This window comes from Ictalurus punctatus, chromosome 3 (assembly GCF_001660625.3).
Source record: "Ictalurus punctatus breed USDA103 chromosome 3, Coco_2.0, whole genome shotgun sequence".
NCBI lineage: Eukaryota > Metazoa > Chordata > Actinopteri > Siluriformes > Ictaluridae > Ictalurus > Ictalurus punctatus.
Window position 1 is genome coordinate 10,154,778 of NC_030418.2, and position 16,668 is coordinate 10,171,445.

The 16,668-nt window shown below is 36.2% G+C and overlaps 1 protein-coding gene across 8 annotated transcripts in view; it reads left to right on the forward strand.

Moving 5' to 3' along the window:
- The window catches only part of lyst (lysosomal trafficking regulator), a 227,188-nt gene that overhangs the window by 129,221 nt on the left and 81,299 nt on the right, over nt 1–16,668 (forward strand). For all 8 annotated transcript variants that reach the window (XM_053679574.1, XM_053679575.1, XM_053679573.1 and 5 more), the window contains 3 exons: nt 6,560–6,751; nt 7,251–7,444; nt 14,283–14,492. In XM_053679574.1, the coding sequence (XP_053535549.1) occupies nt 6,560–6,751; nt 7,251–7,444; nt 14,283–14,492 (596 nt within the window). The remainder of the gene's footprint in view (nt 1–6,559; nt 6,752–7,250; nt 7,445–14,282; nt 14,493–16,668) is intronic.

The following is a 16,668-nucleotide window of genomic DNA, read 5'->3' on the forward strand; positions in this document are numbered from 1 at the left end:
TTCTATATACAAAAAGTGCAATTGTGTAACCAGGAACTTTATTATGGTTTTCACATGAAGCCTATTTTGATGAGAGGGGGAGTTTATTACATGTGCTAATTGTCACATGGTTAAAGATGCACGGTGTGATGTGCATGTGATGAAATTACTGAAAGAACTATGAGTTTCACTTTGTATTCTATTTTTGTAGATTTGATAGGTTTTGAAAGTAATGTGAAAGTAAAGTAATTAGTAATCTGGTTACTTTTTACATGCAGTAATCAGATTACATTTTTAAAGTAGTAATTAGTAATCTGTAGTGGATTCCTTTTTTATTTTTTTTATTTTATTTATTTATTTATTTTAAGTAATTTACCCAATGCTGGCCACTGCTAAGGGAATAATTTATTATTTTTTAGCAGAGGTTCGATTGCTTCTGGAATTATCTGTTTGAAGAAACATCTAGGTAAGGGCCCTAGTATACAATTTGATGATTTTGATGAGGAAATTAGATCTGATCTGGTATATTATTATCTACAGAGTTGGTTATCAAATTGTGTGTTTTTAAAAGGTCTTAATTTTGTGGTGTGCATGTTTCCATGGTGGTCTTATTCCTAATGAATTTTGCTACAGTCTTAAATAAGAATCTAGGATTATTTTTGTTATCTTCTATTAGGGTGGAGAGATATGCTGATCTAGCAGCCCTAAGAGATTTTCTATAGCTCAGGAGGCTCTCCTTCCATGCTATTTGAAATACTACCAATTTAGTTTGATGCCATTTTCATTCTAATTTTTGAGTTATCTGTTTTAAGGTGTGTGTGTGTGTGTGTGTGTGTGTGTGTGTGTGATCGTCATACCAGGTTGCTAGTTTTTTCTCTCTAATTGTTTTACTTTTAAGTGGAGCTACATTATCTAGAGTGTAGCAAAACATTGACTTTAAGCATTCAGTTGTCTGATCAAGTTCTGTGGGGTCAGATGATGATCCAGTCATAGTTGATAACTCTGGGAGATTAAACTCTGATAAACTCTGTGCAGTTGCTGACATGAATGCACATTTGACACGGTAGCATGGCATGGTGCATATGTTATGACTAAGACACATTTTAAATGAGACTAGATGATCTGATAGATTCAGACTGTGGAAATTTGACTATATTTTCTGTATTTAATCCTAATGTTAGAATTAAATCAAGAATGTGACCACCATTATGAGTCCTATTATGTTCTGACTAACCCCTACTGAATCTAGAATGGACACAGCTGCTGTTCTCAGAGGGTCTTCCAGATTAACAAAATGAATATTATTGTCTCCAAAAATTAATGCTTTGTTTAAACAGATGAAATACGCAAATTCACAAAGGAATCAGAATATGGCCCTGGGGGTCTGTAAATAATAATTGGCTGAAATGACTGGGTAGACCTTTTTGGCACTACATACAGTCCTGTGAAAAAATATTTGATTTCTGCTGTTTTTGTTTATATCTCATGCTAAATTGTTTCAGAAATTATAACAAAATCTAAGATAAAACAAAGGCAACCTGAGAAAACACAAAATACAGTTTTTAAATGATAATGTTATTTATTGAAGCAAAAAAGCTATCCAATACCAACTGGGCCTGTGTGAAAATGTATTTGCCCCATAGTTACTAATTCCCCAAATCTAATAAACTGCATTCATAATGGGTTCAGCTGGACTAGATGTAACCAGGCCTTATTACTGCAAACACAGTTTAATCAAATCACCACTTAAATAGAACTTTTTCAACAGCATGAAGTTGGTTAAAATATCTGATATAGTAACACACTATGCCAAAATTGAAAAAATTCCAGAAATTATTAGGAAGAAGGTGATTGAATTACATCAGTGTGAGAAGGGTTACAAAGCTATTTAAAAGGCTCTGGGACTCCAAAGGACCACTTATTTTGCTTCAATAAAAAAATGAAATCTGTATTGTGTGTTTACTCAGGTTGCCTTTGTTTATGTTGTATTTCGTTTGAAGATCTAAAACTATTTAGTATATGAGATACACAAAAACAGAAGAAATCAGGATGCATCAGCACTGTATGTCCAGTGCCATGGCTCCTGGTATACACCTAACTAAAGCTGCTGGTGCCCCTAAAGGCCTAGCTAGGTTCACATGCCTATAGTCAGAGCTCCTTCAGGTTTCTCAGCAGGTACTTCACTGAGGAGCGCAAACATAGATAGATAGATAGATAAGATAGGCAGAATAGGAAAGTGGAAAAATACAGCAAATAAAAATGATACAACAAACGAATATTGACCAAAAAATTTTATAATTTAAATGCTGACACAGGCAAGGAACTCCTGGCAAAAGATTTACTTCACAGGAAGTTCCACAGCTGGTTCCATGCTTTTCCACTGCAAAAGAATCGTTTCATACCATGCACTCACACCGGCAGTAGAGTGACGCAACAAAGCATCCAGATATTATTCCATTTTCAATAAGAGCAAGCAATTTCTGGTGATAGTACCTGAAGGAATCATTAGTGAAGCAAAGTGGATAGGGTGATTGATGCATCAAAGTTGAGCAACCTTTATGCAAATGAGACGCAAAGCAATTTGGTGTCAACCAGAGTGATGACAGATTGCGGTGTGTTTTAGGGTCCTTCTGACACATTTTTAGTGAGGAAACATCAGATTTGTGATAAAATAGGTGGTTTTATATACGACCTGAAGGTAATGTATATGGATATTACATTAGTCTGGTGCTAGAAGTTAAATAATGGCAGCAAAGTAAAGACAAGAGCACTTAGGATTTGGGCAACATGAGGCATTGTCAGTGCTTCCAATGTCAGTGCATTTGTAAAATGTACTGTCATAGTTTGTAAAATCAGTTCAATTACAGCACTGCTGGTCTGGAACCAGGAACTAATAGAAGGTTTGGGGCAGGGGTGTTTTTCCTTAGAATAACTTAAGTAAATCAAAGGAATTTCATGTCTGCTATTAAAACAAGATTGGAATAGTGCTTGGCGCTTTAAAAAATAATGTTCACCAAAATTCACAATAATAAATATCGCAATATTGCAAAAATGAATACGTGATTTTACTTGAAGTTGCTACAAACTAAATAGGAGTTGCATTGTTGTCCATGGCAATGTCTCAGAACTGTCTGTGAAGAATTGTATTTTAGATAGTAAAATGTGTTCTAGAATTGAAACTCAAGCAAGTCAGACTTCTGATTACTTAATGGTTTGGTTCTCAAACTAGTGGAAACATGGATTAGCCTTTAAAAATGCAACAGCAACTTTTCAGTAGAATGGGGGTATGATTCACCCCACTTATTTAACTGCATGATTGCTTGTACTTTACCAAGTACATGAAGATATTACTGGTGCCTAAGTGTGTGATCATTAATTTATTTTTAATCTGCTGCATGTTTGACTGAATGCCAGAGAAAGGCATTAACCTCCTACATGTCCTCCTATATGGCTTTCATGTTCTGTGTCTGAGAAAGACAGGAACATATAATGCTGTGCCTGTGGTGCCTTGTAAGTGGTAATTTGCAAGTTGTAATAATGTCATTTCCAACCTTGACATGTTCAAAATGTAAATTTGGAAGAAAACACAGATGCCTCCATGAAAGCATGCCTCTTGTTTGCTCGGTCAGAGCATGCAAAGCTCATAAACAGCTACTTTAGCACACTTTTACAGTTACAGGGCTGAGTGGCTACTGGTGCTGTTTATTATAGTGAAGTTCAAACATTCACGCAACATTTTGGACTGAAATTACAAAATGCGAGTGACTTAGCAACAAAGTAACCAGTGGACAATAATGAGTAGCATTAGGAACAAACTAACCAGCTAACATTAGTTAACTCTAATGTTCATGATTACCTTCTCCAAACAGCAATTTATATGGTCAGTGTTATCCATTTAACCAAGTACTGTGTCTGTATATTAACTTATCTAAAGCCAATACTGTTATAAACTAATTTTAAAGTACATAAGGGGTACATTACACTATTTACAGTATGCATGGCCAAGTTGATTTGACGTCATTCCGTATACGGGGAAGACTACTCCAAGTTGACAAGTTGAAATTTCAAGTTGAGCGATCGTTTTCGGCCACTTTTACTGGTTGTGTAGACGGGGAATTACAAGTTAGAACTTTGCCTCAAACGCAGCCTAAATATACAGTGGTTTGGATTTACCAGATATGTCGTTCAATTCAATTCAATTTTATTTGTATAGCGCTTTTTACAATAGACATTGTCTCAAAGCAGCTTTACAGAAATATCAACACGGTATACAGAAATTAAAGGTGTGAATTTATCCCAACTGAGCAAGCCACTGAGTGGCGACGGTGGCAAGGAAAAACTCCCTAAGATGTTTTAAGAGGAAGAAACCTTGAGAGGAACCCGACTCAGAAGGGAACCCATCCTCATCTGGGTAACAACAGATATTGTGAAAAAGTTCATTATGGATTTATATGAAGTCTGTATGGCGTTAAGAGCAGCCGTAGTCCCAGCAGTCTGGAATTAAAGAAGATTTGAGCTCCATCCAGAGGCAGAAAGGATCTGGATCTCTAGTATCTCCATAAATTCGTGTGGGGCTCGGCGAAAGGAGAGAGGGAGAAAGTAGAACAGAATCTAGTCAGGGTAGGCTTGAGTAAACAAATACGTTTTAAGCTTAGACTTAAACACTGAGACTGTGTCTGAGTCCCGAACACTAATAGGAAGACTGTTCCATAACTGTGGGGCCCTATAAGAGAAAGCTCTTCCCCCTGCTGTAGCCTTCACTATTCAAGGTACCGTCAGATAGCCTGCATCTTTTGATCTAAGTAGGCGTGGCGGATCATATAAAACCAAAAGGTCGCTTAGATATTGTGGCGCGAGACCATTTAGTGCTTTATAGGTTAATAAGAGTATTTTATAATTAATGCGAGATTTTACTGGGAGCCAATGCAGTATTGATAATACCGGTGTGATATGGTCGTATCTTCTAGTTCTAGTTAGGACTCTAGCAGCTGCATTCTGGACTAATTGGAGCTTATTTATATTCCTACTGGAACATCCAGACAGTATGGCATTACAATAATCTAATCTAGAGGTGACGAATGCATGAACTAGTATTTCCGCATCATGTAGTGACAATATGTTTCTTATTTTAGAAATATTTCTGAGATGAAAGAAGGCTATCCTAGTAATATTATCTACATGAGCATCAAATGATAGGCTGGAGTCAATAATCACTCCAAGGTCTTTAACTGCTGCACATGATGAAACAGAAAGACCATCCAGAGTAACCATGTGATCAGAAAGATTACTTCTAGCTACACGTGGGCCTAATAAAAGTATTTCTGTTTTATCAGAATTAAGCAGAAGGAAGTTAATTAACGTCCAATGTCTAATGTCCTTTACACAATCCTCAACTTTACTAAGCTTATGTCTGTCCTCTGGCTTCGCTGAAACATACAACTGTGTATCATCAGCATAACAGTGGAAGCTAATTCCATGTTTACGAATAATTTGACCTAGGGGTAGCATATATAAAGTAAAGAGCAGTGGGCCTAAAACAGAACCCTGTGGAACTCCAAAAGTAACCTCAGTACGCATGGAGAATTCACCATTTACATCTACGAACTGATAACGATCGGTGAGATAAGACCTGAGCCAGGAGAGGACTGTTCCCTTAATACCAACAACATTTTCTAATCTATCAAGGAGAATAGTGTGATCTATAGTATCAAAAGCTGCACTAAGGTCGAGTAACACAAGCAGCGAGACACAACCCTGATCGTAAGTCAGTAGAAGGTCATTTACTACTTTAACTAACGCTGTCTCTGTGCTATGATGAGGTCTAAATCCTGACTGATATATTTCATGAATGTTATTCCTATCTAAGTACGAGCATAACTGCTTTGCTACAACCTTTTCTAAAATCTTAGAGATGAAGGGGAGATTTGATATTGGTCTATAGTTGGACAATTGAGACGGGTCAAGATCAGGTTTTTTAATCAAGGGTTTAATAACTGCTAATTTAAGTGATTTAGGTACATAGCCACTGCTTAGGGAAGAATTGATTATATTTAGAAGTGGCTCAATTACTACTGGACCAATCTGTTTAAACAAACATATAGGTACGGGATCTAGTATGCAAGTTGATGAATTGGCTGAAGAGATTAATGTAGCGAGTTCGGTCTCTCTAAGCGGAGCAAAACACTCTAAACATTGATCTGATATTGCTACATTGTCATGTAATGGGTTTATTACAGTACTGTCCAGTTTTAATTTAATGGCCTGTATTTCACATCTAATATTTTCAACCTTATCATTGAAAAATTTCATGAAATCTTCACTGCTATGTAATGATTGAGTGTTTCTCTCTGTAGTGGTTTTATTCCTAGTTAATTTTGCTACTGTGTTGAAAAGGAATCTAGAATTGTTTTTGTTGTCTCCTATTAAGGTGGAGAAATAGATTTTTCTAGCATCGCCAAGAGATTTCCTATATTTCAGTAGTCGTTGATTGTCTGAAAAATGAATGTTCTTTACTTGTCACTCCAGGATTGATCAGACTGACCATATGTATTATTTGTGTGTATGTGTATATATGGCCCAGGCCAGCAGAAATTCTCCTTAGTACAATCAGATTCATTGCTGATGCGGATGCGCTCTGTGGCCAATGATGAGCTTACCCAAATGATGCAACGGCGAATGAGTCAGGAAAACCCCATCAGAGCCTGTGAGACCGAGTTTATTCAGAGGCTGCAAAGACTTGTGGTGCTGGCTGTCAACAGAATAATATACTATGGTAAACCTCTTGTTCTTTCCTCTCTTATATATGTCCAGCAACTTTTTGTACTATCTCTTTCATTTTTGTGGGGATAATGTGGACATGAAATATCATCCTTCATATAATACTCTTGAGTGGGTACTCTTAGACACTCAGGGTGATATTTGGTTATTAAATCATGGCTAATTTGCTGAACAAATAGACAAATGTTCTATTATGATTATTGAGCCTAGAAGACCGGTGAATGAATAGTTTGAAATTGGTTTGAAATACCCACACAATTCTTAAATAATTTTAATAATTTGGAAAGATTAATATTTTAAATAACTATCTTATAATAAATATAAATACATATTTTAGTTAATTTAATTTATTTTAAATTAGATGCTGTAGCTAATCTGTTGATGCTTAGATGGCTGTAAAAATTCAGAACTGGAGTCTATATTCAGCTACTTATGTTTCTGCATAAAATATCACTGATTAATTTGCTTTTTGTGCATACCTTATTACTCAACAGACAACAGTAAGGATTTCCTTGACCTACTAAACTTTCCAGAGTCTCCTGATCACACAGTGAGCACACCATTACATGCTGAGCAAATATCACAGGAGAACAGCATCACACATCCTGCTCCTTTCCCACTCGCTGATATGAGATGTTTCCAGAAAGATCTTCTCAAGCTCATGATGGAGGGCCTAAAAATCGGGCTGGTTAGTGGCACATGCCACACTGATTCATATCATACATTTGTTTAATACATTATACTATACACTCACCATACACTTTATTAGGAACACCTGTAAACCTGCACATTCATGCACTTCTAATCGGCCAATAATGTGGTATCAGTACAATGCATAAAATCATGCAAATACAAGTTAAAAGCTTCTGTTAATGTTCACATCAAATGACAGAATGACAAAAAAGTGTGATCTCTATAACTTTGATGGTGGCATGGATGTTGGTTCCAGAAGGGCTAGTTTGAGTACTTCATAAACTGCTGATCTCCTGGGAATTTAACACATAACAGTTTCTAGAGTTTACTCTGAATGGTGAGAAAACAAAAAACACTGAGTGAGCCATAGTTCTGTGGGTGGAAATGCCTTGTTGAGAGGGCAGAAGAGAGAAATAGTTGGTATATATTGTAACCGTAGTTTTGACAGGTATAGGTCAAAGGTCAAAAAGATACACATTCTAACTCTCTATATCTAGATCAAAGGTCAAGATCATAAAAATATTTATAGTTATGTTAAATCTGGATCACATCCATTCGTTACCATACATGGTGCGGCCATGTGTTTTCCACCCCACACACGTTGCACACATGTTCTTTCTAACACTCTGTGGTTGGTCATAAAAATATATATAGTTATGTTAAATCTGGATCACATCCATTCATTACCATACATGGTACGGCCATGTGTTTTCCACCCCACACACGTTGCACACATGTTCTTTCTAACACTCTGTGGTAGGTCATAAAAATATATATAGTTATGTTAAATCTGGTTCACATCCATTCGTTACCATACATGGTACGGCCATGTGTTTTCCACCCCACACAAGTTTCACACATGTTCTTTCTTTTCACATAGAATATGAAACTCTCTGAGGTAGGTCATAAAAATATATATAGTTACGTTAAATCTGGATCAGCCATTCGTTACCATACCTGGTACGGCCATATGTTTTCCACCCACACAAGTTGCACACACATGTTCTTTCTAACACTCTGTGGTAGGTCATAAAAATATATATAGTTATGTTAAATCGGGTTCCCATCTATTCCTGACACAAACGTTACTAGTTATGTTAAATCGGGGTCCCATCCATTCCTGACACAAATGTTACTATACATGGTACGGCCATGTGTATTACACATCCAAACAAAAATATGACACACACAAACGCACTTTATTTTCACATTATTTAAAAGGAATTTAAGTGTTTTGTACTAAATTACCATAATTATGAACACAAGTTGTTAAGTTGACAATCATTTTTAAAATTACGTTTCTCCATTTAGATTGTCTGCAGTAGAATGCAGTCTTTTAAACCAGGAAAAATGACTGCCTTTAAGTTTTATAACAATAGTAAGTAAAATCCAGCGTGATTTACATTACAAATGTCATACGTAACATCTCTTCAGGATTTATAGACGTTAAAGCACTGAATGAAATGAGCAATATAGACAAAAAATAAACACTCTGTGTCTACTACTTTTATCTCTCTCATAGAACTATCCATAGTCCAAAGGCTGTGGAGCTAGAAGGCTACCTAAAGTGTAGATATTCAAATTACACTGCTAAATATGACTAGCATTAGGTACGTGTACTAGTGCAAAATAGTCCATCAAATGTATTAGCAGGTGTAGCCTATACACGAGTCCACTATTGGTCATATCACTATTGAGAACATGCCCCCAAATTCATTGCTTTAGTAGAATTTAATGGTAAGTGAAATGATAATCACATTGTAATGTCCTTAGTATTTGTTCAGTCTACAGGTCCTCTAACACTCTGTTAAATGAATAAATGTAAATGTACTACAACGTAAATTTAATTTTAAATCAATTAATTCAGAAATTACACACAATGTTAAGTAGATGTAATTATCAACATTATTATGTCAACACAACTCATCAAAATAATGTGTACGACTTTAAATATTTAATTAATTCAATAAATTAGAATTTTTATCTTGCAACCACACATTAAATTTAGATTGTGGGGGTTTGTTTTGTATAGCTCCGCTGTTAGAAAATACATGATGGTTGAATGTGAAAATAAATGAGCAGAATGTAAGCTTGTGAAATAAATTAAACTTTATTGATTGCACTTTTGAGAAAATGGCATGACTTTTGAATAAAAATGTACTGAAATAAATACTCTAAAACATTGATATACCCGAAGAAATGTTAAAAAAAAAAAAAAAAAAAAAAAGTTTTTACATACCTTCTAAATAGGTCCCTTTAGGAGGTAAACGTTTTAAAGACGGTGTTTTATAAGAAACTTTTTAATTATATTTAATTAATTTATTACATGCCTTCTAAACCTAACCCTTTAGGATGTAAAATGTTTAAAGTGCTGCTTAAAAGAATCGAGAGTTTTGTTTAAACTAGAAGACACATTTTCCGGGCAATGTCTTGTAGGCCTATACACAGTGTCCTACACATCTGAAGTGTGTGTGTATGTGGGTGTGGGGGTGTGCGTGCGTGTGGAGGCAGAAAAACATTTAAAGACGGTGTTTTAAAAGAGTCGTGCATTTTGTTTAAACTATAAACAAGATTTCAGAAAATGGTTCGCCAACGAGGATACAATGTCTGCTCCGAGGAATCCTAAATACCCTTAGAAGATTGCTGTATATTCAATAACAAGAGGACCTGTTGAAATGAGAGAGGACCTGACTTTTGCTCCAAAAAAAAAAAAAAACCAAGAGGTTAGTTTGACAATTTATTAATGAAGGTAATGTAAAGACGTTGTTGTTTAACCCTGAGCAGGGCGTCAACAGCTCCAAAGATCGTGTCTTAAGTCCGAGGGTTTAGTTAGGAGGTAGAAAAACATTTAAAGATGGTGTTTTAAAAGAAACAAGTGTTTCATCCTTAATGGTAAAAAAGAAAAGTGTTTGTACTCCAATATGAAATAAAACGGTGGAGACACACTGAGTACACTTCTGTTCCACAGTCTATAAGGATCCCCAAACTTCATGTAGTGTGGAAAAATATATACACCCTCCGTGACTACGTTACTTAAGGTTTAAACATTTTTATTTTGTGATGGCAGCAAGACAAAACGGTTGTGCATTAGGTATCTGGTGATTTTAGAATTAGGCCCCAAATGTCAAATATGTTTGTGTATGGCTTCGTTAGGCAAAGATCACGATGGAATGGAAAGAGTATACAAGAGTAATTGGGCTGATCTAATGCTTAGGACTTGTACAGTACTTCAGCTCGGGAACGTCCCACCATGGCGTTCAGAGAGGCATTATCTAAGGTACACGTATATATAATATAGATCAGATCACCAGTCTTTACCCACTCCTGATCTGGGGGTGGGTGGGATGGGGATAACAGTTCAGGCATATTTCCAACAGAACAGAATATTAGACATTTAGTGTAAACTAGTGTAAAAAAAAAAAAATCTCTGAAATATTTCAGTGAAAATAGTGGTCCATATTTAATGCATTATATTAGAAATGATAGTACAGTCTTTGTTGATCAGTTACCAACTCATACTTTATAATAATTTGTTATAATAACCTGTGTCTCTCTCTCTCTCTCTCACACACACCCACCCCCGCACACCCACATGGTCATCAGAGGTCATAAATGTACTGCTGGGACATGGGATGTCAAAGCATAGACAAAAGCTTATGTATTTAGCGATAGTTCTGTGTAAGTATCCTCGTTGGCGTACCATTTTCTGAAATCTTGTTTATAGTTTAAACAAAATGAACGACTCTTTTAAAACACCGTCTTTAAAAAAAGGTTTTTTTCACCCTTAAATTAACCTGGTTAGAAGGTAGGATATGTAATACATATTTTCATTTTCTTCAGACATATTGTCACTTCAGTCTCCACAACGAATAACACCAATGGTTTTGACCTTTCTTTCAGTAAAAGAGAACAACGACATCATACAGCCTTGAAGGACTGTAGAAATGTTTTACACATCACAGTGTTTTTCTCAACAAGGTAGCCAATAAATAGTTCAATTATTTCACAAACCTCAGTCTGTTCATTTCTTGACAGAAGGATTACACATAGATCATACACATAGGGAGCTACACATGCATAACATGTCCAAAATTCTAATACATCTACGACATTCAGTCACCAGGTCTAGTATTTTCTGATAGATTAGTTACACAAACTGATAATTACCACAGAAGTAATTTCAGAAACAAAGATTCACTTAAACCACAAATGTACACATTGGTAGGGATCGTTAAACCCTGAAACACACGACTCGTCCCTTAATGCATTAACATAAACACACTGTAAGCGTTCTGGTCAGCAAACCCCCAGGAAACACATGACTCACTCTCTCTCTTTCTCTCTCTCTCTCTCTCTCTCTCTCTCTCTAACACACCCCCACACACGCACGCACACCCCCACACCCACATACACACACACTTCAGATGTGTAGGACACTGTGTATAGGCCTACAAGACATTGCCGGAAAATGTGTCTTCTAGTTTAAACAAAACTCTCGATTCTTTTAAGCAGCACTTTAAACATTTTACATCCTAAAGGGTTAGGTTTAGAAGGCATGTAATAAATTAATTAAATATAATTAAAAAGTTTCTTATAAAACACCGTCTTTAAAACGTTTACCTCCTAAAGGGACCTATTTAGAAGGTATGTAAAAACTTTTTTTTTCTTTTTCTATACAAAACAAACCCCCACAATCTAAATTTAATGTGTGGTTGCAAGATAAAAATTCTAATTTATTGAATTAATTAAATATTTAAAGTTGTACACATTATTTTGATGAGTTGTGTTGACATAATAATGTTGATAATTACATCTACTTTGTGTGTAATTTCTGAATTAATTGATTTAAAACTAAATTTACGTTGTAGTACATTTACATTTATTCATTTAACAGAGTGTTAGAGGACCTGTAGACTGAACAAATACTAAGGACATTACAATGTGATTATCATTTCACTTACCATTAAATTCTACTAAAGCAATGAATTTGGGGGTATGTTCTCAATAGTGATATGACCAATAGTGGACTCGTGTATAGGCTACACCTGCTAATACATTTGATGGACTATTTTGCACTAGTACACGTACCTAATGCTAGTCATATTTAGCAGTGTAATTTGAATATCTACACTTTAGGTAGCCTTCTAGCTCCACAGCCTTTGAACTATGGATAGTTCTATGAGAGAGATAAAAGTAGTAGACACAGAGTGTTTATTTTTTGTCTATATTGCTCATTTCATTCAGTGCTTTAACGTCTATAAATCCTGCAGAGATGTTACGTATGACATTTGTAATGTAAATCACGCTGGATTTTACTTACTATTGTTATAAAACTTAAAGGCAGTCATTTTTCCTGGTTTAAAAGACTGCATTCTAGTGCAGACAATCTAAATGGAGAAACGTAATTTTAAAAATGATTGTCAACTTAACAACTTGTATTCATAATTATGGTAATTTAGTACAAAACACTTAAATTCCTTTTAAATAATGTGAAAATAAAGTGCGTTTGTGTGTGTCATATTTTTGTTTGGATGTGTAATACACATGGCCGTACCATGTATAGTAACATTTGTGTCAGGAATGGATGGGACCCCGATTTAACATAACTAGTAACGTTTGTGTCAGGAATAGATGGGAACCCGATTTAACATAACTATATATATTTTTATGACCTACCACAGAGTGTTAGAAAGAACATGTGTGTGCAACTTGTGTGGGTGGAAAACATATGGCCGTACCAGGTATGGTAACGAATGGCTGTGATCCAGATTTAACATAACTATATATATTTTTATGACCTACCTCAGAGAGTTTCATATTCTATGTGAAAAGAAAGAACATGTGTGAAACTTGTGTGGGGTGGAAAACACATGGCCGTACCATGTATGGTAACAAATGGATGTGAACCAGATTTAACATAACTATATATATTTTTATGACCTACCACAGAGTGTTAGAAAGAACATGTGTGCAACGTGTGTGGGGTGGAAAACACATGGCCGTACCATGTATGGTAACGAATGGATGTGATCCAGATTTAACATAACTATATATATTTTTATGACCTACCACAGAGTGTTAGAAAGAACATGTGTGCAACGTGTGTGGGGTGGAAAACACATGGCCGCACCATATATGGTAACGAATGGATGTGATCCAGATTTAACATAACTATAAATATTTTTATGATCTTGACCTTTGATCTAGATATAGAGAGTTAGAATGTGTATCTTTTTGACCTTTGACCTATACCTGTCAAAACTACGGTTACAATATATACCAACTGTTTCTCTCTGGCAGAGGAAAATGCCAGATTGTTTCGAGCTGCCAGGAAGGATTTAGTAACTCAAATAATCACGCTTTACAAGTGTGGTCAGCAGAAAAGCATCTTAGAATGCACAAAGCAATTAACCTTAAGGTGGATAGACTACAACAGCAGAAGACCACATTGAGTTCCACTCCTCTCTGCCAAGAGCAGGAATCATGTGCATAGACTAATTAAAACTAGACAGTTGAAGATTGAAAAAAAGACCAGGTGAATTTTTTTCTAATCTTCAAATGTCCAGATTCAGTGTGCCCATGATAGCTTTGGATTCTTCCAAAACGAAGGTCAATTGGGCCTGCTCAGCATTTTTAAACATGCCGCGGATTGTGGTAGGATTTTACTTGCTTAATTGTATTATGTTTGTGTATAAAAAAGTGAAACAAGTTGATATATTTGAAATATATTCCATCTCCAGTCTGTCATCAAGTTAGCTAAATACACAGGCACTAAAGATCACATATACATTGCATGTCAGCACAGTGGGTCTGACTGGCTTTTTGTTCCTCAGGGCAGTACTGGACACAGTGGAGCACCACGACAGCAATGGTGTCGCATCCTCTGGTCCTGCAGGGACACGTTCCGGATTCAGATTGGTCGGCTTCTGGTGCACACACTCAGTCCTGCACTTCATCTAGAGGACAGGAAGAAAGCACTAGAGTTTGTCTGTGAGCAAAATCATCCTGACGTCCTCAGAGAAATTCTCAGCCCTGGACTTGAGGTGACCCATCACAGCACTTCATTTATTTATTTATTTATTTATTTATGTATTATTTCATTTAATTGATTTACGTCTTGCATGACATTATTATTATTATCATTATTATTATTATTATTATTATTATTTAGGATTAGCAGCTATAGTAGTAATAGTAGTATTACTACTATTAGTAGGAGTATTGCTGTCACGGCTTTCCCCTCGCGCTGAATGCCGGAGTGAGCAGCGCGTTCCTTAAGTGCCTGAAGCACAACAGTGTGCGCTTCCGTGTTTTTCAGTGACATTGGCTTTGTTTACTGTCTACATGTTTGTTATGTTATGGTTTATGTCTGGTCTCCACCCCTGTTATTGGATGTCTCCCTCACGTGTCATTATTATTCATAGTTGTCTGTTTTACCTTTGATTTAATTTAGAATTTAAACCCCTCATGCGTCTTTGTTCAAAGGCAAAGATGTGTGAATGTTTGTACTGTACCTAGCCTTTTGATCCTTGTTTTTTGTTTCATGGTTTTGATCCTGTTCTCAACAAAGTTTAACACCTGTGTTGGATACCAACATCTAAGCTGTATACAGTGCTGTGAAAAAGTATATTTTCTTAGTTTTGTATACATCTCATACTAAATTGTTTCAGAAATTGAAACAAAATCTAAGATAGAACAAAGGCAAACTGAGTAAACACAAAATACAGGTTTTAAATGATAATGTTATTTAATAAAGCAAAAATGTTATCCAATACCAACTGGGCCTGTGTGAAAATGTATTTGCCCCCATAGTTACTTATTCCCCAAATATATGAAACTGCATTCATAATGGGGTTCTGCTAGACTAGATGCAACCAGGCCTGATTACTGCAACCCTGTTCAATCAAATCAACACTTAAATAGAACTTTTTCAACCGCATGAAGTTGGTTAAAAGGTCTTATACAGTAACAAACTATGCCAAAATTGAAAGAAATTCCAAAAATGATGATTTGCTTGTATTTTCTCATTTGTAAGTCGCTTTGGATAAAAGCGTCTGCTAAATGAATAAATGTAAATGTAAGAAGTTGGTGATTGAAAAGCATAAATCTGGGAAGGGTTACAAAGCTATTTCAAAGGCTCTGGGACTCCAAAGGACCACAGTGAGAGCCATTCTCTCCAAATGGAAAAACTCAAAAGAATAGCGAACTTTCCCAGAAATTGCAGATCTTCCAAAATTGCTCCAAGAGCGCAGCAACTACTCATCCAGGAAGTCACCAAAGAGCCAAGGACAACATCAAAGGAACTACAGGCCTCTCTTGCATCCGTAAAAGTCACTCGACTATCAGAAAGACACTGGGCAAAAATGGTATCCAGGGAAGAGTGGTGAAGCGAAAACCACTGTTAACCCAGAAGAACATCAAGGCTCGTCTGACTTTTGCCAAAACACATTTTGATGAACCTGAAACCTTTTGGTAGAATGTTCTTTGGACTGATGAGTCAAAAGTGGGACTGTTTGGTAGACAGGGCTTCCGTTAGATCTGGCATAAACCAAACACAGAATTCCAGAAAAAGAACATCATACCTATGGTCAAGTATGTGGTGGCTGTCTGATGGTGTGGGGATGCTTTGCTGCTTCGGGGCATGGGCAACTTGCAGTAATTGAGGGAAACATGTATTCAGCTCTTTACCAGAAAATCCTAAAGGAGAATGTCCAGTCTTCAGTCCGTGCAACTGTCTTGAGTAAGTGCAACTGGATTATGCAGCAAGATAATGATTCAAAGCATAGGAGTAAATCCTAGTTCTAGAAGTAAGCCAAAGACTGATCTCCAGTTATTAGAAACATTTGGTTACAGTTATTGCTGCTAAAGGTGGCACAACCAGATTTTATCTTTAAGGGGGCAATTAGTTTTTCACATTGGTGATAGGTGAAAACATAGCTACGGGGCCGAGGTTAATCGGGAAACTGAAGATAAATCCTAAAATAGTTCAGATGAAATGCAGAAAGTCACTGCCATTGGTCACTCTAGATGCTACCAATGGGACTACACAATAAAGGGGAGAACAAAAAATCTCCCATGTAGACATACGACGGTCAGCCATGACATTAAAACCACTGACAGGTGATGCGAATAACATTGATTTATCTCATTACAATCGCACCCGTCAAGGGGTGGGATATTAGGCATCAAGTGAACAGTTAGTTCTTGACGTTGATATGT